The sequence below is a fragment of the Coloeus monedula genome, assembly GCF_965178545.1.
Source record: "Coloeus monedula genome assembly, chromosome: 3".
In the NCBI taxonomy this organism is placed as follows: Eukaryota; Metazoa; Chordata; class Aves; order Passeriformes; family Corvidae; genus Coloeus; species Coloeus monedula.
Window position 1 is genome coordinate 10,769,846 of NC_138783.1, and position 24,446 is coordinate 10,794,291.

The window sequence follows — 24,446 nt, forward strand, 5'->3', positions numbered from 1 at the left end:
CAGGTCTTACACACACATAGGAAAAACAAGTTTTTATGAGTTTTTTAGACCTGCCACTTAACAATTTAATCTCCCTGTGATTACACACTAAATATAAAAACTGCATTAAGTCTCCCAAGCTTGTTGCATCTGATGGAACCAACTTAGAGCTCATTACTGCAAGTACACACTAATGAGATCCCTTTGGTGTCACTACAATACAGTAGTTAATTACAGAGCCTATATTTACCCATGGGATACATCTTTCTTCCCACGTATAGAGATTCTCCCGTACTGTTTAACAAACTAGATACAAGCAAATTTTGAAAATAATGTTAACAAATGTATCATCAAAAATTGGTAAGTGTTTCCCTTTTACAGGTGAGAAAATCAAAGCCCAATGGCAAATCACCAGGCAACCCAACAGGGCTTATTGCCAAATACTGAACCAGGAGAAAACTGGAGCATTTAGGGCAGTTGTATAAGGCAAACATTTAATTTCAAATCAAACTGGTCTGAAGTTACCTAATCCACCATTTGAGATTTTCTCAAAGGAAATGGATTTGGTGTTTTCAGCCGCTTCTGAATTTCCCCAATGACACATTTTTGTATTAAAATGAGCACTGTTAGTGGGTATTTTGTACTCTGAACACAAATGCTCAAGTGAACTGCAATGAGTCCAGCCTCTCTTCAGCTCTGATGCAGAAGTTTGCTCGACTGAGCCACCACCACCACTTGCTTCAGAACAGGGAACTCCCTGGAAGATTTTCATTTTCTGCCTGACTGTGGCATCCTCTGCTGAGTCTGAGGGAGCTGACACAATTAGTACAAAGTAGCATATGGCAGAGAGCCATAGAAAGCACTGCATTTCTGAACAATTACAGCCCATTTTGTTGGTGCTGGGAGACACAAGGCTACAGTCCAAGTGCTCAGCCACTTGAGAAGTGCAATTATGTGCTGGAAATGCACTGCCTGGAAGAGTCCCTCTTACGAAATAGAAATTACCAGCTAAAATTGGAAATAAGGAAAAGAAAGTTTCTTTCTGTCTCGCGCTGTTTCTTGGAACCTCCAGAGTTATCAACCCCGCTGCTTCTTTCCTTTTTACCCAAAACTTGCAAAAATCAAGGCAAAAAAATCACTATTCCTGTCCCACATATTTCATAGGGATGTTTAAAATGTGTGAAAATATAATTCCCTTTTTAAAATATTACCATTCCCTTATCACAGCACTGAGCATCACTTAGTCATGTCTGTATGCCTTCCTGTATCAACAGGGAAAACATAAAAATTTTAGGAAGGTATCTCAGTCCAATATATTTTTATGCTTGAATATCTATGTCACACATTGAAAGATTCTATTTCCAGGCATTTGAAATCTAGTCTCAGATCTCTGTCCTTGTTTAAAGGGGTAGAAGTAGCAGGTATTTGGAGGCAAGGTGATGAAAGAAAGGAGACTCAGAGACCTGTTAAGGTCAGACTAGGATAGATGAGAGAAAGGCTGGACAAAAACCTGCAGAATGAAAGAAGGAGAGCAACAGTAGTTTCAAGAAACAAAAAAGAGGAGAAATTTTTAAAATCCACCCCTTCATACACATGCATATAAGCAGATAAAAATGTCTTTTCCTGTGTGTCTCCTAATGACTCCCTCAGAGGAAAGGAACAAAGAATTATATAGTAAAATGCTAAAGCTGAGAAAGACACCACTTGACTATATCTATAGTAATTGCCTACAGTAATGTAATTACTATTTCTATTGATTTTTTTTTTTTTTTTAAGAGTCAGTCCATAAGCATGTCTGTCCACAAGTCTGTATACTTTTGGTTTGTCCAGACAAGTAAAAGCATGTGCAGTGGCTGGTTCAGAGCTTTGCATGGACTCACCAACATGCTGGAGCTGCCTCTGGCAGTGAAAACGTGCCTCCCCTGCCTTAGGACACTAAGTTCCATCTTCCTTACAACCCAGCTTTTGACTTGCAACAAAACATACAATTCACAGGTTTTGGACATCCCACTCCACTGACATTCAGATGAAATTGGTTAATAGGTTCAACCAAGCATTGCTGTCAAGCATAGGAACAGAGAGGGCACAGGAAAGAAAAGGAAATGGATAATGTGTATAGGATGCATTTGCATGAGAAACTAGTATTGAACACATAAAACAGCCTCACAGAAGAAAAATACACCCATCTGTCCTCCAATCAGTTCCATCAGGAAATGCAGTCTGGGACAAGAGAACACTTTTTTCTGAACTGGAGGAGGGAATTTTTATGTAGCATTTATTCCTGCTCACATCTCAATAGGTGGAAAGCTGTCATCAGTCTCAACCCGAGCAGCAGCTCTAATTCCAAGAGACCCAAACAGAAACAAAAGGAAAGTACATTTATTTCACTTCTAGGTTATTCTCCTCAGAATAGACTTTAGAAATACTTTGTATCTGAAACAACACTACCCTGTCCATAGCTCTCCTTTAAAAAAAAATCCGAATGTCTGCAATAGCATTCCTCTACGATGAGCATAAAGACAACAGATTCAAATTGGAAAATTTACAAATGTGCTCAGAAATGTTATTGTTCCACTTCTCACACTGAGATATTATATAAAGAGAAAATGTGAATTCGTTTGTCCAGTGAATACAGCACAGCAAAACTGTTGTGTATTAGATCCGTAGATCACATGTACAGTATATTAAATTCACTTAGTAGACAGATCATTATGTTTCCATGTAAAAGCCATTACAAATAATAAATATTTAAATATATGTATGACAAATAATGTGCCAGGATTATGCAGATAATTCATATTTAATTCAGTAGTTGCTTCATTGCTAACAAATAGTAATGACCAGACCACTGCATGTTCTCCACCATGATACATTTACTTTACTCAAATAATTTTCCAAACACATACATGTCTGAATTTTTCAATTAATTTAAGCCTAAGGCACTCAGAGCAAGTAATGCATATTATCAGGTAGATTCTTGAAAATAAATCTAGCTTATCTCATTTCCTTTCTCATTGCAGTCTTTATCCTGAGGAAGCATCAAAATGTCACTGCTCTCAGAGAAATTAGGTTAGTAGTAGCTCTCTTTTCATGCACCCCTCTCAGAGCAAGGGATAGGTTTGAAGGTCAGTTCAGTGTTCTCCATCAGTACAAAATCATATCTGCACAGCTGCAGCCTACAAAAGCAGAAAAAGAAAAAAATATTACACAACAGAAAAAGTTAACTTTAACAGAGAAATATTCCAGTGTTTGAATTATTAAACCTCCAGTATTTATCAGCTCTCAGAGACAGTACTCAGGACAAGTGTCTCCTTGTCTAAGTTTATACCCTATTTCATGCATTCCTAGAGTAGCTTTGGCAGACTGAAAAACAACCAAACATCAGCTGGATGGTGCAAAGAAGTGTATCACACTACTCTAAAGTACAAAGATGCAGAATTTCATCCATTACAGCTATTAATCTTCAAATTAACTCTTTAGCAGAATGACCCAATATCTGCACAACTCCTGTTAACTCCTGTTAAGGGCCTGAACAATTTATTTTGAATTCCATTGGTAGGAAAATTTCTCTGCTTTTATTTCACAGAAGAAAGTAAAGAACCACATCATAATATTTTCTCTTTCACTTGCAATGACAGCATGTGTAAGAAAGTTTAATGCAAGAAATTTTTCTTTTAAACATCCAGAAAACTCACAGCTGACTAATATTATATGAACAGTTAAAGAGGTCACAAAGGGAGCCATATATACATGAAAATCGTGCTTTTTGAGGTCAACATAAATGCTCAGCCTTTTAGGGCAGAGGCAGGTCACAGACCTGCTTTTCGTGCACTGTTGTAATGTATGGGGAGAGCTGGTTTGAACAGGCAAATGACTGACATACCCTCTGATGGCACCTCCTTAGCATACAAGATATGAGATTTATTTTATTTAAAATTATCTTCTCTACTGCTCTGAACTCATAGATGTGGCTATACCACACAGTTCACCTCGGCCTGAGAGGTAGAATGCAGTGAAACAGAAAAAGGAGAGAACAGCCCACCAGGCATTTCCGCTGTTGTCCATTATTATGAGATTTCCAACCTGTATGTGAAAGGACTGTCAGATTTCTACTTAAGAATATGACACCTTCTAAGGTCTCCCAAAGTTATGACAGTAATTTTATGACTAAGAAGATCAAGACAAATTCTGGTGTTCTGTATAACACAAAGCATAGAATTTAATCCAGTCTTTCATCCACAATTTGTTTTGATTTGAATTCAATGTTTCACTATTATAGTATTTTTGTGTTATTATTTATATCTAACCACAGGGGACAAAACAGCCAAACCATAATGCTGAATTCTAGAAATAAAAGCTTATGTTTTCCAACATATTGTATTTCATTTGAAGTGCAATCCATCTCCATCATGATTCTTGAGTAACAGGAAAGCCTCACAGAAGAGTAGACCTGAGCAGGGGGCAGATTCACCAATAAGGAGCAAAACACAAAATAATGCTTTTGTTAGGTGAGGCTTTTTTAACCCCTCACCCCATAGGGCTTCTCTGCTGTCTACTAAAAAGCATGAGCATGCCACAATTGTTCAGTAGAGGTATTTACAAGGTCTTCTTTTTATTATCTCTGTTCTTGTTTTGGTCAAAAAGCCCCAGAGGTGTCTGGGCTAAGTATCTTTGAGACATTCACCTTCCCCACCAGTTGAGTTAGAACTGACTGACAGATTCACAAGCTTTTTTAGGATGACTGACACATGGACACGCACAAGTTAGCAAAGCTTTCTGGTTTTATTGGTGAGCAGAAATTACTTATCTCAGGGATCAGAAGAAGAGTATGAAAATTATGTGTACCTTTCAGCAGTCCCATTTTCACACACCTTATGTGTGACTAGTGGACCAGCCCAGCAGACAATTGTCAGTGATACTCCCCAAACTCCCACAGTTTGCTATTAACCCAGACCTGGCGAGACCGAGACTCCTATTGTCTTTTATCCCTGCATCTGTCCCCTGGCTTTTATCTACTTCTTTGTTAAGAGTAGTTTAAATGTAGTTTCTGTTTGATCATCCTGTATTCAAGTAATTGCTGTAATTATGTGTAAATAAGGTAAATATAGGTAGTTATAATGAGCAATTAGGTAATTATACCAACCAATAGCGCTGTAACATCTGCATTTAAATTACGTTCACATGCTGATTCAATAGAGTATTTCTCACTGCTCTCTAGAAGTATCTAACATGCCTCTACAGCTGCAATCTGATAAGGATCCACATGAAGGACTTTAGTCCTATATTAAAGCATCTCAAGTGCATCTTACTTTTAAACTAACAAGAGGCAGACTAACAGGAATGAAAACTCAAACCCAGTAAGGGCTGTTTGCTGAAAATCTCTCTTGTTTGCTTGCTAGATCATTATCTGAGAAAGTCCCAAGTGCTGACAGGCTTACATGAAATATATCTTCTGATTTATCACCATTGGGCTGAGAAAAAAAATTGGAATATGATTTAGAACTTTTCACCCTCTCTCATCACCAAATGCTTTCAAATAAAATCATGCCATTTTCACCTGAGAGCTTGAAACTTATGGCTTTCAGTAAGTTAATACAGTCAAATGTAGGTACATTCTGGGGTACTATTTTGATTACTGAGTGTTTTGTTTCTTCCTAAGTCTCTCCCATCCACCTCCTCCTCTTTCGCAGTAAATCTAAAATAGATTAATTTAAGAAGGTTTCATAAGTTTTGCAAAGTATCATAGCCAATTCCTACTAGGCTATTATCATACACCATATAAGGAATCCTCAAATGTTATAGCTCAAGTTAATAAAATATACTCACTTAAGACTTACTAAGTATTGTAATATTACTCTCACTCATTACTCATTTGTTATTACTTATTTGATAAGCATTTTTAGGTTTTTATTTTAAATTCTGAATTTCTTGAATCTCTTTTCATAAGAAACAAATTAACAACTCTCAAATAAAGTACTCTTGCTACTCCTGTATATTTCTTAACTATTCCATGTAATAAGATCTTTTCACAAGATGCAAATGCAAAATTTAATTGCTAGTATTACTGTACAAGTAAATTTGGAGAATTAAAAAATGAATTATGGCAACACTGCTGAAATATTTTAAACTAGAATTAATAAAAGCTTATTAATTACACTCAATTACAAAAAAAAAAAGCAGATTATTTAATTTTAAGTGTAAGCAGACACAGACTGTGTTCTGGTTTTAGAAGAACTTTACCTTCATCAACAAGAACAGATAAAATATTCCAGCCACACAAGCAGCTGAAGTGCTCCATTTCACACCTGAGTGTGAAAAGCTATGTACAAACACATGAGTAAAATCAGAAAATTGCTTAATAAAATTTATCCTGTGGGGGAGAAGTTGAGGAGGGGGAGTTACACCATGCAGGTGTAAGTCAGGCTGGTCCTTGAAAGCACAGCTGTGACAATATATGTGACACCTCCATCTACAAGGTGCTGTGCACTAAATGTTAATGTACACAGCAGCTCTTCCACAAGACAAATTTGATCATCAGGAGGATGAGAAGAATATTCATGCACTTAGGAGTATGCAATTTAAAAAATTAATGCAGGGAAATGCACGTTACTGAGAAAACATCCCGAGTAGCTTAGTTGATACCCAGCTGTGATACATGACAAACACTCACCTTTTTGGGTTATTGAGAGATTTCAGCTTCATCTGAAGAATCCTAAGCTTGTGTTTTGGGCCTATCAACGTCTTCGTAGAAAAGGTCAAGGAAATTTTTGCTATTTTTTCAATGTCTTGGTGAAATCCAGTTAGTATTTTGACTCTTTTATATTGCTGAAATGTTGAAGCTTCACTAAAGAAAAATATTTCATCAGGCTTTTGTTATCTGAGTAATATTCATTGTTGCTAAGCATTATTATTAAACTGGGAGATCTTGTGAGATGTATCAACTTTGAGCATTCAGAACAAGGAACCTGGAACAGGATTCAAACCAGTACCAAGCAATGACCTGGAAAAAGGATCATTTCAGTGTGAGGGCATTGCCCTGACACTGAGCCACAACCAGGAAATGATGCCATGGCCAAGTGTTAACAAACTCAGGATAGTTTTTCAACTTACAAGCTAAGAAGCTAAGAGGTTTAGAAAACTCAGCAAATTAGCCCTATAAAGTGATAAAAAAAGATTTGAAGATAAAGCAAAACATACCTATTCATCTGTGACTCTACTGTGTTTCCAGCATAGTCTGTTATTTTAACTTTAATGAAACCTCTCCTAATGCTTTTATTCCAGGTAGTAATGTCCAGTAAGTAGTTATACACTGCAGAAAGAAATAGGAAATCATAAGCATCAAAGAATGATCTCAACAGGAAACACTTGGTATTACCACCCTGTTCAACTTATTCACTGGTAGATGATAGGAATAGTGACTCTACTTTTATGCTACCAGTTCAAAGGAGAATAAAAACTGACCTGCTCCTGACCTGCCCTGTGCCCTCAGAAACCCTGACCTGGCCTTCTGTAGCCATCACCAGTATAGGAACCACACACCTTTACTGCTCCCAGTCAGGACACCAATTAAAACTTTCTTTATTTTTTGGCATATTGCTTGTTACCATTCTCTCCTAAAAGATCAGCCCTCATATGAGGCCTTGTCTTGCTCAAGTTTACAATTTCACTTCTTTTTAAGACCTTTTGTTCATTTCTGTTTCCTCAGGTTTCCAATTATCTAAGAATTAAGGCTTTAATTAATAAATACACATTTTTCAGGCTGGTTTATTTTCCTTCTTGACTTGGCATACTTTTTTCTTCTTGATTTTGCATATTTTCCCTTAAATTTATACTGTCATTACAGTATTTCTTATTCTGCTCCATGTGTCTCCTCCTATCTTTGATAATATTTGTCTCCCTCTTTTTTCCCTTGTATCAGCACCAGAGGGGGACAAGGGAGAACAATAGTAACAGTTTGGGTTGAATTGAAAGACACAGGGAAGAGGAGTTATTTTATGTAAATTTTATGTAAAAAATATATGTAAAATCCATCACTTCATTCACCTCTCCTCAATCCTTTGGAAGATACAGTGATGACAGCAAGCATGACTGGGACCATGTGTCCCTGGTCACAAAACTTGCCAAGATGGTGGACAAAACTAATGGGAAAACCTAATTTCATACAAATTCCCTATAAGCCTATCCCCATATCTCAAATCAAAGAACTTACACATAACTAATTAGAAGTGTGTATTGCACTTGTTCAGGGTGTTGAAGTCTTTTAATACAAACAAAAATTGGATGAGAATCTAGGATGGACCTGTATGGATAGGTAGATATCTAAACTGTGCAGCTGGAGTCCATGCCATGAGAGCTCATTCCCACAGAATATAACTCTGAAGCAGTCAGCTGAGTTTTCCCTTCACTGTTTTAATCCTGGGGAGACATGGAGTAGCTTTAGTTGACTTTGGGGTGATGTCCTCTGGGGGTGGAACATAGAGGAGTCTCCTTTTGTTCCCCACCCTGTGGATACAATATTGCTGCTAGCAAGAATTTCTCTTGCTTCTTTCCAGTCCCGTGAGATACTTTTCTCTCTGTCGGAAGAGATTAGCAGAGTTCTACAAACTATGAACACCTGCGACCTTGCAAAGCCTTGTTTATGGTACAGTAGAAAAATATTTTGACAATGGATGTTTTAGGATTTTAGCCAATCGTCCCAAGGGGGTGGCTGATCCTTTGACCAATTACACTGTGAAGAAAAAAGTCTATAAAAGAGTTGTAAAATAATTAAATAAATCAATCTTGCTGCACAATTCCTGTCTGTTGGATCTCTCTTCTCCTCCCTACCACTGCGGGACACCGTGATACCACCCAAGGCAGTCTCGGTTCCCTTTCCTGCACTCTGAAAACGGGAGCATCAATCCCATCTAAGCAGGTTCTATCAATCCAGCTTTTGCCCTCCCACTTGATTCTCATTTTCTGTCTTCCTTCTTCCTCTTGGCAGTCCATCCCACTACTTTTAAAGTTACATTTATTTCCCAGTTTACACAGTATTACTTTTTCCTCTGCCACCATCATTCTTCTTCCAGTCTGTGAACTGACCCTTAGCTCATGTTTTTTTACATCATTTTACACAGTGGCTCACACTAACTTGCTACTTTTAACATGCCTCAGATCACTCCAGATCAGCTAAAAAATAACAGTCATAAATTTTTATAAAGACGTTTTATGTATGTATTTAGTCACTCACTGCAGAACGGGTCTTGGTCTGAGGTATCAAAATAAGCTTTTGTTGGTGAACTATATGGTATCAGCAGTTTTTTCCATCTATCAGCATGATAACCTGAAATTCAAAGTTTAAATATTTCATTTCAGACATTTAGTAAAATCATGATACACATAATTACACAAAAAAAATCTCACACAAATTTGGCTTTAATTTTCCTAAACATCCTCTGAGAAAGAAAACTGACTAGAAAAATGAAGGAATCCTCTGAGTATAACAGACTGTAGTATGCAAGTACTTCATTCCTCTAATATATTAGTATCACTAAAATTATCATAATGTAATAGTAACCTCTTTAGTCTAGATACTAACTCCAAAAAGTAGTGCTTTTACACAGACTCCTTCAGAGGTAACAAAAAAAATCCAAAAATGTAGCCCACATATTTGCAGACAGCACTTACAGGACAGCTTTCCTTTCTTTTTTTGAATGGTTAAATATTTTTAAATTCTTTAGCCTATTTGTAGATATTGTTTAATAAAATCTAAAATACTCTGCATCACCCCTAAGCTTATGGATTTAATGTAGAAAGAAAATTATACAATTCCATGATTATTGTCTTTGGGGCTTGATAACAGTCCTTGTTTCTGGAAGGGATGATGCTATTCTCCCCCTGTTAATCTCTCTACCTAGACTGGATGAGGAGGGCTAATTCCAGGCTGCACAGCTGCCATTGCAAAGCAGGAAGCAGGAAAGATTGCAGCAGAAGGGTGTTGCATCCCCACGCAGTTCCCAGACTCAGCAGCTGACTGGGGAAATACTTCCCTACCTCTTCTTTGGGCATTCTGTCCAAGTGCATCAGGCATGGCTAATAACAATGCTGGGGAAGTCCTGGAGTCTTTCTGTCCTACTGTAAAGGCTCAATATGGTTGGGGTTTTTTATAAAATAGCACACAGGTATGTCTATCTATGTTTTTTCTTCAAAACTGATCTAATTAATATAGGGCGCACACCCTTGTATAAGGATGTAAAAAAAGACAAGATACAAGTTGAAAGTCAGCTTCTAGTTATGTATTTTAAAAATTTCATTCTAAAGTGAAGCCTGCCAACAAGGAAATGCTCAGAAAATTGTAGCTCTTTTCAAGCTGCACCCAGATCCTCCCTAAAAGCAACAAACCCCCAAAACAACCAAAATCCCCTCCAAATAAAAGCTTAATTCCAAAGGAAGAGCCAGAGAAACCATGAAGTTGCTGTAAACATTATTACTCTTAAATAGGTACTCTAGGGATCATAAGACACTCTTAAAGCCTGAAGTGATGAACTAAGTACAAGCAGTTTCTCTCTAGAAAGGGGAAACACTGAATCCATTCCACACTGGAAAGCATAGAGACCAAAGATTAGGAACATTCAGCACCTGTGCCTAGCAGAGGTAACTATAAAGTAGACAAACCCATGAACTTTAAACTACTAAAAGTAGTACTTTGACTTCCCAGGAAATCTCACCCAGCCCAGAAGAGATATGGTAACACTTACCCAGTACTGGGCAGGACATTGGCTGGAAAGCATCACAATCAACACATTTTCCTCTCTTGTAATCCAAGTAAGAGTCACAAGGATATGTTATTATGTCACACTTGCTTTTCAAAGATGATAAGAAGAGGAAGACAGATCTTTGATGGTCACATTTAAAATAATGAAATCCTTCAGGGAAACAAACAAAAAAAAGAAATATAAAAAAAAAATGTAATAATTTCTATTAAAGAAAAAAAGGTGTTGTAAAAGTATAATCACAGAATGGTTTGGGTTGGAAAGGACTTTAAATGTCATCTTGTTCCAACTCCTCTACCTTGGGCAGTGACACCTTCTACTAGACCAGGTTGCTCAAAGCCCAATCGAATCTGGCCTTGAACACTTCCACAGTTCATCCTGTGGTACATCCACAACTTCCCTGGGAAACCTGTGCCAGTGCTTTACCACTCTCTGAGTGACAGTCTTGGCAAAAAAAAATTACCATGAGGAACACTTCAGAGATTCTTCTAATTGTCTGGGAAAATAAATTCCTTCCTTTCCTGACAAAGCAAACTATGGGAATTGTAGAGATGAAGATGATGCTGGCTTAAGGGATTCTCCCATACTCACAGACACACAAGTGGAAGTTTTATGCCTTTGCAGCAACTCTAACTGGTAGCAGCACTGTGCAGATTAGTAATGGGAAACACTGACAGAAACAAAAGGGTAAACAAAAATAATTGCCAGCAACCTTGCCTACGATTCATGGAGGTTGAAATAAGAAAAATTCTGCATCAAAAGATCATTTCATAAAAATGTTTTTATCCTAGAACCTAAAAGACATTTCCAAAACCAAAACCTTGCTCATCATTGCCAGCCAGGAGGAACCTAAAACATAGGGGGGATGTGGAAACCTTGCCTCCCATGTCATATGCAAGGAATCCTGCCCAAACCACAGGGACACAAACACCTTCCCCCATGCCTTGACCTACATAACCATGGAAAAACAATGATCAGTATTTTCAGGTTGTATATATAATACAATAACATAATTCCATCACACCAATATTAATGATATGATGGGATATATATGTTACAGCAAGATTATTTTCAAATATCTTTATTATTTTTCTTTTGCTGCATAGGGATGGAAAAGAAAGAATACAGTCTCAGCTCCCATATAACTGACGAAGTGCAGTGTACATTCAATTCAATTCAATTCAATTTAACCTTTCTTGATTTGATCTCAAACTTTTTTTCTCATTAAATAAACACAATTTTATTTACCACTAAATAATGTTTTTGGACAACCAGGCTGATCCATTCCTCCATTTGGATAGAAATCAATGGTTCCTAAAGGCTTCTTGAAACCTAGTGCTAAAGTAAAAACATAATGAATGAAAAAAACCATAAACAGAATTATGAAGGCAATTATTTATCATCACATTCACTCCAAAAACCACAGAGGTCTTAAAGAAAATTTTTGCAAGTATACCATTCTTTTTGTACTGTAAATCAAAATTTATTTCATACTATGAGATAAATTCAAGGGTTTTTTTCTTCTTAAGAATATTATATATATGTAAAATACTGTACCCAAATGTATACAAAATTGTGTAAGATTCCTACTGCTACAAAAGGGAAAGAACAGAAACAGCTGTAACTGAGATATTATTTACATAAATAAATTTATAAAATTCATATTCTCTCCAGGAACCAAAATTCTTTCCCAATGCAATTTTCATTACAGTACAATTTTCCATTTTTTGCAGGACATTGGATTCTGAATATTAGCAAATCAAAGTAAGAAAATCTGTATCTGTCCTATAAAAGTAAGCAAAATTCCATGAGTAAGAATTAATTCAATCTGACCTACCTTCCTTTTTACCACACATTATCTTTATTCACATAATAGGAACATTACAAAAATTGGTACTGTACAGACTCATATACAAATTTGTAAACTAAAATGCTTAATTTTTAATATTACTAAAGAAACTGATATGAAACTATACAAATAATGGGACAACTGTGGTGTGAAATGTTTACTTATGATTTTTAAAGAAGAAATGAAACCAGATTAAAGCATAGATGAAGCAGATTTTCCAATGCTCCTCTTTTTAACCTTACAGTAACACACTTTACAATTTTAAGCAGTGGCTCTGTGGTGTACTAAGCTGATACAGCAGAGCCTGGCTGTCTCAGAAGGGATTAATTCAGTGATAACCATGTGCTTGCAGCCTCTGTATTCATACACACTTGCACAGCAAAAGAATGTTGATGGTAACACAAAATATACTCCTGCAGCACTACTTGGATGTTACTGAGATAGCTTATCCCTTCTCTTTTGCTTTCCTGCCTTTCCTCCAGCTGAAATAGGCAAGTCAAGGCTATGTCATTACCATCAGTATCTGAATGGATTACATCCACAAACTGTGCATCAGTAGGATCCAGTCTCTGCTCTGGTGGCTCTCCAGTGAATGAAGGGCCTGCTGGATCCAGACCTAAATAAAAACAATATTTGCATCATAAATCCTGTGCTCCTTCCGCAGATATAAAAAAGACCAACATCTGAGCATTATTCAGCAGTGATTCTTCATTTTCCTGACATAAAATTTAAAAAATAGCACATTTCTTCTCGTTAAATTGTTAAGAAAAGCAAAGATTCCTACTACAAGACTGATCAACCCATATCTATGACTTTCTCTCTCTCCCTAACTGTATGTGCTCATCTCCCATTTATTCAGATGACTATAAATCAACAGCATTGGGGATCAAATCAAGAGAATTCATTTTGTCCCTTTCCCCAGAAAATACCAGATCTATGATACACTTCATAAAACCAAAATGCACAATATAACTGCTCTCACCACCAGAACACAACTGGTCAGACACTCAGGTAGCATATCATTTAACTTAAGTGGCTTATAGATGTAGCACTCAATTTTCATTTGAGAGACTAGAGGTAACCAGGTTGGAAAATTTAATCTGTAATTTATTTCCTTAAGGCAGACTTTCCCAATTTCCTGAACTGCTATCAGGGCTGTATTTTTCCTCATGTATGTCATTAAATATTCAGTTCTCGTTTGTCGATGTCTCAGTGCTCTGACAACAACACAAGGTACAATAGAATATGTGCATTGGGATTAAAAGCCTTACCTGTAATTCTGCCAAGTTTGCCATTATACTTCTGGCCAACAAAACCAGCTATATGAGCCCCAAGACTGACTCCAATCATATACACAGAGTCAAGAGAAGCTCCATCCACCTAGCAGGGGGAAAAAACACCAAAGCCATAGTAACACACATAATTAACTGAACAGAAATCACTAGAATTATTTATTTTTCATTTTTTCCTAGTACTGTAAGTTATATTTCGAACCTTTTAGCTCTAAAAACAAATGGAAATTACAAAGTTCCTTTCAGTTTGCAATTCTATACTAGTTAAAGTGTAGTAATTATGAAATTCTTTAACTAGAAAAATGTAAAAAGGAAGTTCAAGTCACATTTCTCCAGAAATGTTGCACTAGTTAGAAGGGGAACAGGGAAGGGAAGAGGAAGACATTTATCAGATATAAGAAAGGTGACCCAAAACTATGAATGAGGAAACAAAAATCTTGCCCTGCTTTATCCTTCCAATAAAATAAATTAAAAACGTAATACCATTAACAAATACTTATTCCACACAACTGCTGAATAATGGTACCAAATGCACAGCTCAAAATGCCCGTTCTACAAAGCAGGCAGTATTCAAAAAAACCCAAACCAAAACCTACTGAAGAACTCTAAAACAATGTCAGTGGACCAAGTTGGAATCCCTGCAAAATGATGGGGTGACACACAGGATCTGGAATATTAATATGCCTCAAAATAAATTAACAAAGGCCTCACAACAGCTTGTAAGTGTGAAGGCGATAGCTGTGGGACACTACAGACACCCCTCCCACCACTTTCAGGACTCACACTGTCACTTCTGTAAACAGCAATTAACTTGGAGACTCTCCTTTATAGTCCTATTTAGTTTCTTTATTCCATAACAACAAATCTACTGTTGGCAAAATTGCAAATTGCTATCACTGTATCTAGTCCCAGAGGACAGATTCTGATAGGCTTTCTCTCCTTTCACCTCAGCCTTTCTCAATATGCTGGATGTTTTTCTCAAATTCCACGTGAGTATTTTTTTACTGCACAGCATGCAAAATTTCTGAGAATGGCTGAGAAATAAGTGGTGAGAAAAGATGAAAATTCAAGTGACAAATCAGACAATGACATAAATAACATCATAACATGCTTTGTTCATTTCATCAAACAATAAATCTGAGGCCCAGTTAAGACCACTGGCATCAACTATTGTTTCAGCAACTGCCTCTAGAGACAAGAGGTTAATACCACTTTGGAATTAATATTTATATCTTTGCCAGCGGTTTACTTCTCATTTAAAATATTTATAGTAGATTAATAGTGAAAAGAGTAGTGAAGTGCCTTTGTAAAATGTTACCACTGCATACTATTTGAACATCTCTCCCTTCCTCTCCCCACTGGTGAATTTACTCTTTCCAGAAGACCTAAAACTTCCAGCTGGTTCAAGAAATAAGATGCACTTTCAGGCACATTTCAGTGAAAGGCAAATAAGAACTCAGGTGAAGTTAAATATGTGCAATAATAACTGCATATAAAGTTAGTGATACCTTTATAAAGAAATGTGATTTGATATTGTTCACTGGACTTCTCTATAGATATATTTTGAATATCCACTCCCACTCAAACCTTGCTCTTTAAACTTATTCAGAACAGATGCAACGCTCTGCCTTACCAGCATCTGGTCAACATAATTCTTCAGTATTTCTGCAACTTTTCTGCAGTTTTCCACAGCAGTTATGTAATTCACAGTGGTAGCACCACGATTCCAATCAACTATAATGAGATTAATATCCTCTGAAGACAGTAAAAGCTTCTTCATGTCACCCAGCCATGCTGGAGGAGATCCTGTTGGCCTGAAGCCATGAATAACAAAGACAATTTTCTTGGTTGTATTAAGGTACTCAGATGCAGTAACGTTGTGTTCAATGAGTCTCTCAGAACAATTTTGATTTTCCCTTGTGTATAGGAGCAGCTGAACATGGAGTTCTGTTCCAGACAAAGCATTGCCTATGTTAAGATCTGTAAATTCCGGACATTTTTGTTCCTCATCTGAAAAAGATGAAAAGGTTAAGACAGTCATTTGATGAGTTGGACTACCTGAAATACCACCTCTTTACTTTTCATATCTCCTTCTGCTGAAAGTGGACAACTTCCATTTTCTTCACTCTTGACCTTTGGATTGAGGTGTCAAAACATGCACTGAACATGTGGCAAAGGAGCCACAGTTTAACTAATGACTCTGCAGATACCACTATGCTCCTCTGAACCCTTCAAATGCGAAATTACCCTAATTTTTCCTGAACAGTGTAGTTTCTCCTTATAGGTACTAATTCGTAGTTTGTGTTGATAAGATCCTTTACTTCACCATCAAATGCAGGTTCTCAGAATTTTCTCACAAGTGTGTGTTGTATAAACAGGAAGGCTGTTGTGGTTGTTTCTTCCTCTTTGGGCCAGGGTGGCAGTGCTGCCAATCCTTAGACCTTATTTGCTTGATCTAGCAATAAGAAATAGCTGCCTGACAATACAGGGATAATCCAGAACCCTTTCCTAGCTTTGGATCACCATAATGACACCATTACCAAGAAACAAAGACAGAAGAAAAAAAAGATCTTGTTCTGAGGTGGAAAAAATAAGAATTAAGATCAGTGTACATAATGGCACAAGATGAATAGTAGGATTTAGAATTTCTGTCTGTTCTTGGACAGTTAGGGTGTACCAGGTTAAGCTTGTCAACAAGAGGATGGAGATTTCAAAAAAGTCTAAAAAGACGAAACTCCTCCCCGTCTGGTTATCAACATCCAAAGTTCACACTTTAAAAATATCTTTTGGCTGCTGAGGTCACATGGTGTGGATAAACCACTTCAGGACTCTGGGCAGAACACCAACACCTGTCACAGTTCTTCTGCTGTGGCCTCTTCACCTTTGTTATGGTGTTAGCTGGTTTTTGGCCAGGAAAATCTGGGCCCATCTCTCGACTTCTAGTGGGCTATGTTATTTTACACAAGACTTTTGTCTCTCTGGTACTTGATGGCACCATTCTCAAGTCTTCTATCATTAAAGTCTTTGCAAAACAAGTCACCTTCTAGAAAGCAAAAGTGAGAAGGAAAATAGTACCTTCTTAGTTCCTTAAAAATAATGTAAAAAAATAAATTGAATTTCTCAGATTTTTGAATCGTAAGAGAAGCAGTTCTAGCTCTTCTCCTTTTCCCAGTGGGCAGGTCACAGGCAGAACCAAATCCACCACTTCTGGGATGGACAGCAAGCCTGCACTCCTTTCTAAAGCTGCAAAAGGCAAGTGTGGGTGGCCTACAAGGTATCTGAAATATGTGTTCAGTACTACAGTTCAGGTCTAAGCAAAGATAAACAACATGAATTGTGACACTCCAGGTGCAGTAAAGATGCTGCAAACGCACTAAAGGCAATAATTCACTAATTTAGGGAACTAGACCAATCACCTCTAATGCCAAACCATGTATCTCCAAGTGATGCCTTAGGTTTTAACTTCCATATTTTTCAAATCCTGTACTGCCTGGTGTGTAACTCTGAAGTTTCCTGTAGCCTGTTAACTTCTGCTCTCTCTTGCCTGCTCTCCAAGGACACCCAGACCGTCCCAGGCCCAAAATGTGTAAACCAAAGCCCCTAAAGCAGGGGTCAAGCTCGGGGAAATTACATCATTAACTGAAGCTTTAATTGGAGAACTAACTCTGATATGCAAATGAACCAAACCTATAAAAGTGTGAAGAATTCATGACCTATCGTCCATCTTGGGGTCCATTTTGGCAGTAGCCTCTGGCTCCTCAGGGGTACCTTTGAAGGCCCTTCAAATAAATACCTACCTTTATTCCCTTATTCTTGTCTAGCCTCTGTTTTTAAGTGGCTGCTTCAGTCATCACAAGGACTAGATTGGTCACCTCTCAACAGGACATCACAAAAAACCATTGGATATAGTCCAAACCAGAGCAGGCTTGAAGATACAGAGTGTTAAAAATAGACTGAAACTCCCTGCTGCAAATTGACCAGAAAAAACTTTCATGCCTATCATCATGTATGTTATGACAGTAACTGCAAATATTACATGGAGAAAAAGACAGAATTATATTTCAAAATAAATACCATTGTTTTCCTCATTTAAACACTGAATAATATACATATATTTTACTGAGATAACCAGACAGGTTATTAACTAAGTAGTGATACAAGAAGACAACCATTTCATCACTTGGACTTATCCAAGAAGTTCTGAAACTGAAAGTTTTTTGGCTGAAGTGGACTTGAATTTAGTGAAAATAATAATCAAGAACCTGGTAAAATGTCATGCATGTGACATGATACTAAGATGTTAACAATATGTGTCCCATTTGATTTCTAGTTTTCATATATTTATATATGATGATAAAACTAGAATATAAATTACATTACACTAACTTCATCTACAAAGTGGAAATAAAACCAGTCACTTGATTATATTTTCAAAGGTACAACATGAAACTCTCAATTTTTCCTGATGTGGTCTTTAAATCCAAGTTTAATCACTGATCCTTAAAATTCACTCCTTCATATCTAACATATAAAAGATTCATGCTAAACTATTGCTCTGAATCCCTTTAAATATTTTGATTTTTTAAATCATTTGATTGGTAGAAATAAAAGTTATTTCTTCTAAAACCAATGAAATGACAGTGAAATAAACCAGACACAGTCTGTTCCATGGGAGTGAGGAATCTATCACAAGGAAATCATTTTAACTGACAAACCTATTTACTAGCTGGCAAATGTCAAAGGAAAGCAACTCGTTTACTCTCGGCTGTGCAATGACAGAAGTTATTCTTTCAAAAGTAAATAGAGAAAAAAATGAAATGACTATGTCTTTCTGTGGAATTAGATAAGACCTACAAATAGATTCATTTGAATTGTTTAGCAAGGAGTCATTGGGGGAAGTTTTTCAAACTCCTGTTTCTCACTGAATACTGGAAGAAATACCCAGCTGCCCTTTGTGTGCCCTTGTTGGAGTACTCACTTTTTTCTGTACAATCAAAACATACATGTAGGCGTTGGGATGTTACACATTCAGTTTAAGCAAGTTAATGGATAATTTTAACTTTCCTGTACACATTTGTAAGCATTTTAATCGTCTTCTGTGGTTGAAAAGGGGAAAATCTTAAGTGTACAGTCTTTTTTTGTAACTAAATTTTACTATTTAAAAATGCAACACATAACTTGAAGATCTAAGCACCTATCAAATCAGTAACAACCAATAAACTCACATTAGTATATTAAGACTATTTCATGATTACGTCTACTTTGTACAAAGTGCACATACCTGAGCAGGTCTCTGGGCAAAGTACAGCCAGAGATAAAGTATCAGGCTTGGTTCTATTTACTTTAAAATGAAAACATGTCTCAGTTTCAAAGTTATTGAATTCTTTTTATTAATAATCTGCCCCATTAGGCATAATTAATAAGATTTTATTTTAATCTTTTGGCCAATTTAAATGAAGGAATATTAATGTTTTTAATGTTTGATTAAAGCGAAGATCACAAGTAAGCTAATGGTTCTTACCTGATTTCACCCAGTATATCAAACAGATGAAGAAACACAATTTCAGCATGTGGAAGTGGAGAAAAAGTGATGTGCAATATCCACAGAAAAGTGGCAAATTGAGTGTTTCCTTATGCTAGATTTCTAACACCACTGAATGACACCAATGAAGTGAGTAGGAAGCAGAAAGTAAAGCTGTAGCCAAGCTTCTGCAACTTATGACTCCTCCTATTGAGTGACTTCAGTGGGTAGAGTAGTTTCTGGACTTTGAGGGTTGGGACTGGTTTTTAATCTATTTCCCTCTCTGGCTTTCAGCAGATTTACACGTAAGCAAGTGATGTCATGTATTACTGACAACTCCTGCATAGGTGGAGTTTAGGAAGTGGGGTAACTAGTGGTGCATCCCATTAAAGATCATAGTGTGTGGGGTTTTGATTGTGTCACTGTATTGCAATTAGTGGCACTGAGATGGGCAAAAGGAACCTAGAAGAAAAAGTTGTCCTGGTGACAAAAGGATCTTCCTGTCAGAACTTGAAAATAATTCTGAGAACTGTGTCTCCAGAGTTAATTTTTCCATATAATTATCATCTGAGCTTTTCCAAGGATTCAATCTAGATTCTGAGATGGTCTGCAAAAGCATCTCTGGCAGAGAGATGGAGCTTAGAGCCCCACAAACCTCACCCAGACACTGATTTGCTATGTGTTTTTTATCCTCATTCCCTCTGTATCCCAGCTGCAAAACAAATGAAGAAATATTTATTTTTATGAAGCTCATTTATTTACAAATCACTTCCCTGGGTAAATACAAGAGTACAGACTACAGGTTTTTAAAGTTTATGATGAGGCAAAGAGGCAGATAAGCCCTGCATTATTCATGTGTGAAGTGTGGATGCTCAGTTTGCCTATATCTGTGAACCAATTATTTCCAGTTCAGGAGAAAGAAAAACATACCATAACCATTCAAGTATGATGTAAATGCACCCTAGGAAGGTTTATTGTATAGTGTATCATTCACAGTTCTTCTAAACATAAGGTCTAGGTTTCCTTTGTTTCCTTCCACTACAATTAAGGGGATGTGTGTGTGTTTATGTGTTTCATTACTTAATTTTGAGTGATCAGTCTCTTCAGCTTTATGAATCTGAGCAGCTCATCAAAGCTGTGCTGCACAAGTTTTTGCAACAGACAGCCTTTAGGAGGTGTCATCAAAGGCGTCTTCTCCACTTTGAATGCAGTCACAAGGAAAAAAAGACGCAGTGTATGTGCTGGTATGAAAATCAACTCAGCTCAACAAATGACCTTTAATTAATTTTTTGCTTCCATTTCTCAAATATGTCACTTTGTTTGGAGTAAAGTTCACTATAGCAGCTCTTGTAATTCCTTTGCACTCCCGTTGTCTCAAATCTTTGACACTTTCTCCAATATTACTACAAAAGCACAGCTTTACTGACAACACATACTTCTTAAAACAAGTACTGGCAGAGTCCTCCCTCTCCCTACTTTTTAATCTAGGTTATTGTTACAACAAAAACTTAGTGCACCAAAGAAACCTCCAGTCAGGGAGCCTCAGCATGCACTCCACCTACAGTACACAAGTCAAAGCACGGAGAGATCAACACCACTAAAACCAAACAGGTAATAGCCCTAGTAAAACATTTACTGGGCTTATTCAAGAGCCAATCACCTGATCTCAGAAGAAAATCTTACATATGTACTTTTACATGTACTTAATGCCACTAGTTGTGAATAAACTGCTAACATTTGTTCTTTTACACAGAAACAGGGAAAAGAGGAAATTTCAAGTTTCTCTTGAACTGAAAACTGAAATAAGCCCAGCTCACAGTAATGTTTATATAACCCCCCACAAAATGTTTTCAAAGCCCTCTGGAATCAGTGTAGAGAAAGGACTCCCATACCAAATCAGAAAGTTTTGTGGTATTAATCAGGGTGTTGAACTGCGGTGAGCTCATGTCTCTGTCATGTGACAAGGGAATTGTGCTCATCAACAGTGGTGCTTGTGCTTCTGAGAAATTCATAAATCTCAATTCCTGTTACTGGTTACACTGTAGGTTCTACTGCCAGCCCACTGCCAGGTAAATCCTTCATGGTGACTCCAAGTTTCAGGTACACTGACAAACAGATGCAACAGTCCAAAGTTCAGCAATTTCCCATCCCACTTCGCTGCATTGTTGTTATGCCCACTCATTATGCCTTGTGCTTTTCCCACAAGGATGCACTCCTTCTCCTGCTGAAGCTTCAAAAGTGCTTTACACAAACCAGTGGAGGATGCTGGCACTGCTTCTTCAGGACTTTGACTGTCCCCCACAGTGCTCAGGACGGTCAGAGTAGCACCTGCTGAATGAACCCTGATACTTTTAGGGGAGCCCACAGACTGCCAGCTACTAAAAAATTTTCAAGACTGGCCAAGTATTCAAGCTGAAAAAAAGATATAAAAACTTCATTTTACTACAGTACAAGATTGGTTTATCAATAAGAGAATGTCACTATTACAACTGAGTTTATCCCCAGAAGTTTTTGATAAAATAACATCTGGAAACATTAGAGTATGGTTTTCAAGATTAAGATCAAATTCTTACACAAGCCTTGATATGCTGATCTGTGGTCACATGCAAATGGTATTTCCCCTTCTAACCTTTTCTCTGCCCCCAGGGATTCCGTAGTATTGGGAAATCCCATTCTCAGAACAACTCTCATTTCTCTTACGTCTCAAGCCACTTCTACAGAAAAATTCTTCTCTAACCACTAAGTTTAAGAGCACTCCTCCCCTTCCAGGCATCAGGAAATCCCACCAGGCTTTTGCAATGCAGTATGTTTAACTATGAAAATAAGCTGTCTAAAGATTGCAAACTAAAAACTCTGACTTGTTGGAAGAAATTTAAGACTTATTGTCTTCTAGAACACTGATGTTTGCAATTCCTGTAAATTGATAATCCCTTCCTTAACAGACTTGAGAAGTTGGTAACTAATCCTCTGCTAGAAAATAATGGGCACTGAGGCAATGCACACCATTAATGCTTCGGAAAATAAATTCTTTAATGATTATTTTTCACACTGTTGTCATCAGGATGACTTCTGAAAACGCACTTCTTTGTAAAATAACACTTTAAAAATATACTTGGAATGCTGAATATGTGTACATGATTGAAACCTGTTTGTAGCAATCCGGCAGCTGTGGGTCATAAGGCAGGTGTAACTCCAGCTTTAAAGATCTCAATCATACTCCAGTAATTTTTATTGAGAAGTGAACAACATCCAACACTGTATATGTGTATTTTGTCAGAAACTGTCACAATGCTTTACCATACTGATGAGGGCGGAAGGTGGGGAGTGCAGTTTCTCAACCCGATTTTCATATAATTGTGTAGTTTCCCACTAGTTATTCACTGCTCACTTGCAGTTTCACTCAGAGGAAAAGGAAATACCCTGTGGCACACACAATTCTTCCCAGGGCCTTGTTCCTGTGCCATGCATGCTTCCGCAGCGAGGCTTGACAACATCAACCTTTTTCTCCCGTCAGCAGGGGAAATCCAGGAAAGAAAAACTGAACTGGGCACCTTAAAACATTGAAGTGTCATGCGACCACCACAACACAGCCCCCAGCTGGACCTGTGCCCACTATGTCACTCTGTGCTCTCTCTCCCCCCTCACGTCCAGCACACCCACAGAGTGTGCACCCCCTCACATGTCACTCTTTTCTGACCTATTTCTTTTTCCAGTTGTACTAGTTGTTGGAGTAAAGTAGATCAGCTTTATTTTCAAACATTCTGTGTTTTTTTATAGTTTGTCGGTCCTGTAATTGTCTCAGCCATAATGCATGCAAAATTAAACTTGTCAGAACTTTCACAGTGTTAACAACTCAAGTTTCTAATTCTCTAGAAGTACCATTTTTTAGCGTGACAGCACATGGTAAAGCATCCATCAGGTCAACAATTTCTTTAACAGCAGATGCCTCCACCAGTGCCTCCAAATTTATAGTTTTGTCCTTACCAGAATCAAGGTGCAAATGTTAAGATTGTACAGAGTGCTCCTGAATTGGCCATGCCACATTCAAGTGAATGCGAAAGGCAGCCAGTGATGAAAGAACCTCTGAAAGAATGAGAAAATGGCAAAGTTGTGACAATGACACATGAAGTACCAAAGATAACAAAAGGAGACAAACAGAGCGTGGCTACAAGTCAAGAAAAAAACACGTTAATACTGGATAACTGGATTCATCTTTTCTTGTTTTCTATTTTGAGAGAAACTTTCATATCTTTGAACTTTATCAAAAACGAATGTTCAAGATTCATATTATTTTTTAAATGTATTATGCATACAACAGCTACAGAATCGCAGAATCTGCTGAGCTGAAAGGGACCCATCAGGATCATCGAGTCCAGCTCCTGGTCTTGCACAGGACCATCTCCAAGAGTCACAACCTGTGCCTGAGAGCGTTCTCCAAACCCTTCTTGAATTCAGTCAGCCTCAGTGCTGTGCCCACTTCCCTGTGAGCCTGTTCCAGTGCCCAACCACCCTCTGGATGAAGAACCTTTTCCTGATATCCAGCCTAAACCTCCCCGAGTCAGCTTCAGGCCGCTCCCTCGGCTGCTGTCACAGGACCACCCACGAGCTGCCGGGGCTGGCGAACAGGACGGGGCCGGGAGGAGCTGCCCGGGGGAGGCTGAGGCGAGGCAGCGGCGGCAGCACCGCCCTCCCCTCCCCTTCCCTCCCCTTCCCCGGCGGGGGCTGCTGGAGTCGTGGCCGCCTCCCGAGGGCCGTGGCGGGGCCTCTACGAGCCGCTGGGGTCCCAGCACGGAGGTGACGGGGCCGGGGAGGAGGGAGGAGGAGGAGGAGGGAAGAGGGCTCTCGGTGAGGTTCCGGGCGGCTGCGGGATCCCGAGCGGTGCCCGCTGCCTCCCACGGCCGCCTCAAACCCGCCGGGATTCCGGGCTGGGTGCCTGATAGTCTGTCCCCTAAAAACGCAGCTGATGTCCTGGGGTGTATCCTTCGCATGGATAAGGAGGGAATAATCTTCAGGCCGCAGACAGGAGCAGGGTTTAAGCAGAGAAAGGCACGACC

At 38.1% G+C, this 24,446-nt stretch overlaps 1 protein-coding gene across 1 annotated transcript; it reads right to left on the reverse strand.

The window, feature by feature from the left end:
* Positions 1–3,067: 3,067 nt before the first annotated feature.
* LIPI (lipase I) lies at positions 3,068–19,441 on the reverse strand (the record flags this gene model as incomplete). The annotated part of the gene is made up of 10 exons (XM_082279022.1): positions 3,068–3,155; positions 6,650–6,823; positions 7,177–7,288; positions 9,209–9,301; positions 10,716–10,883; positions 11,979–12,068; positions 13,094–13,195; positions 13,851–13,959; positions 15,505–15,881; positions 19,393–19,441. The coding sequence occupies 10 exons, from the start codon at positions 19,439–19,441 to the stop codon at positions 3,068–3,070; spliced, it is 1,362 nt and encodes a 453-aa protein (XP_082135148.1).
* Positions 19,442–24,446: the final 5,005 nt, after the last annotated feature.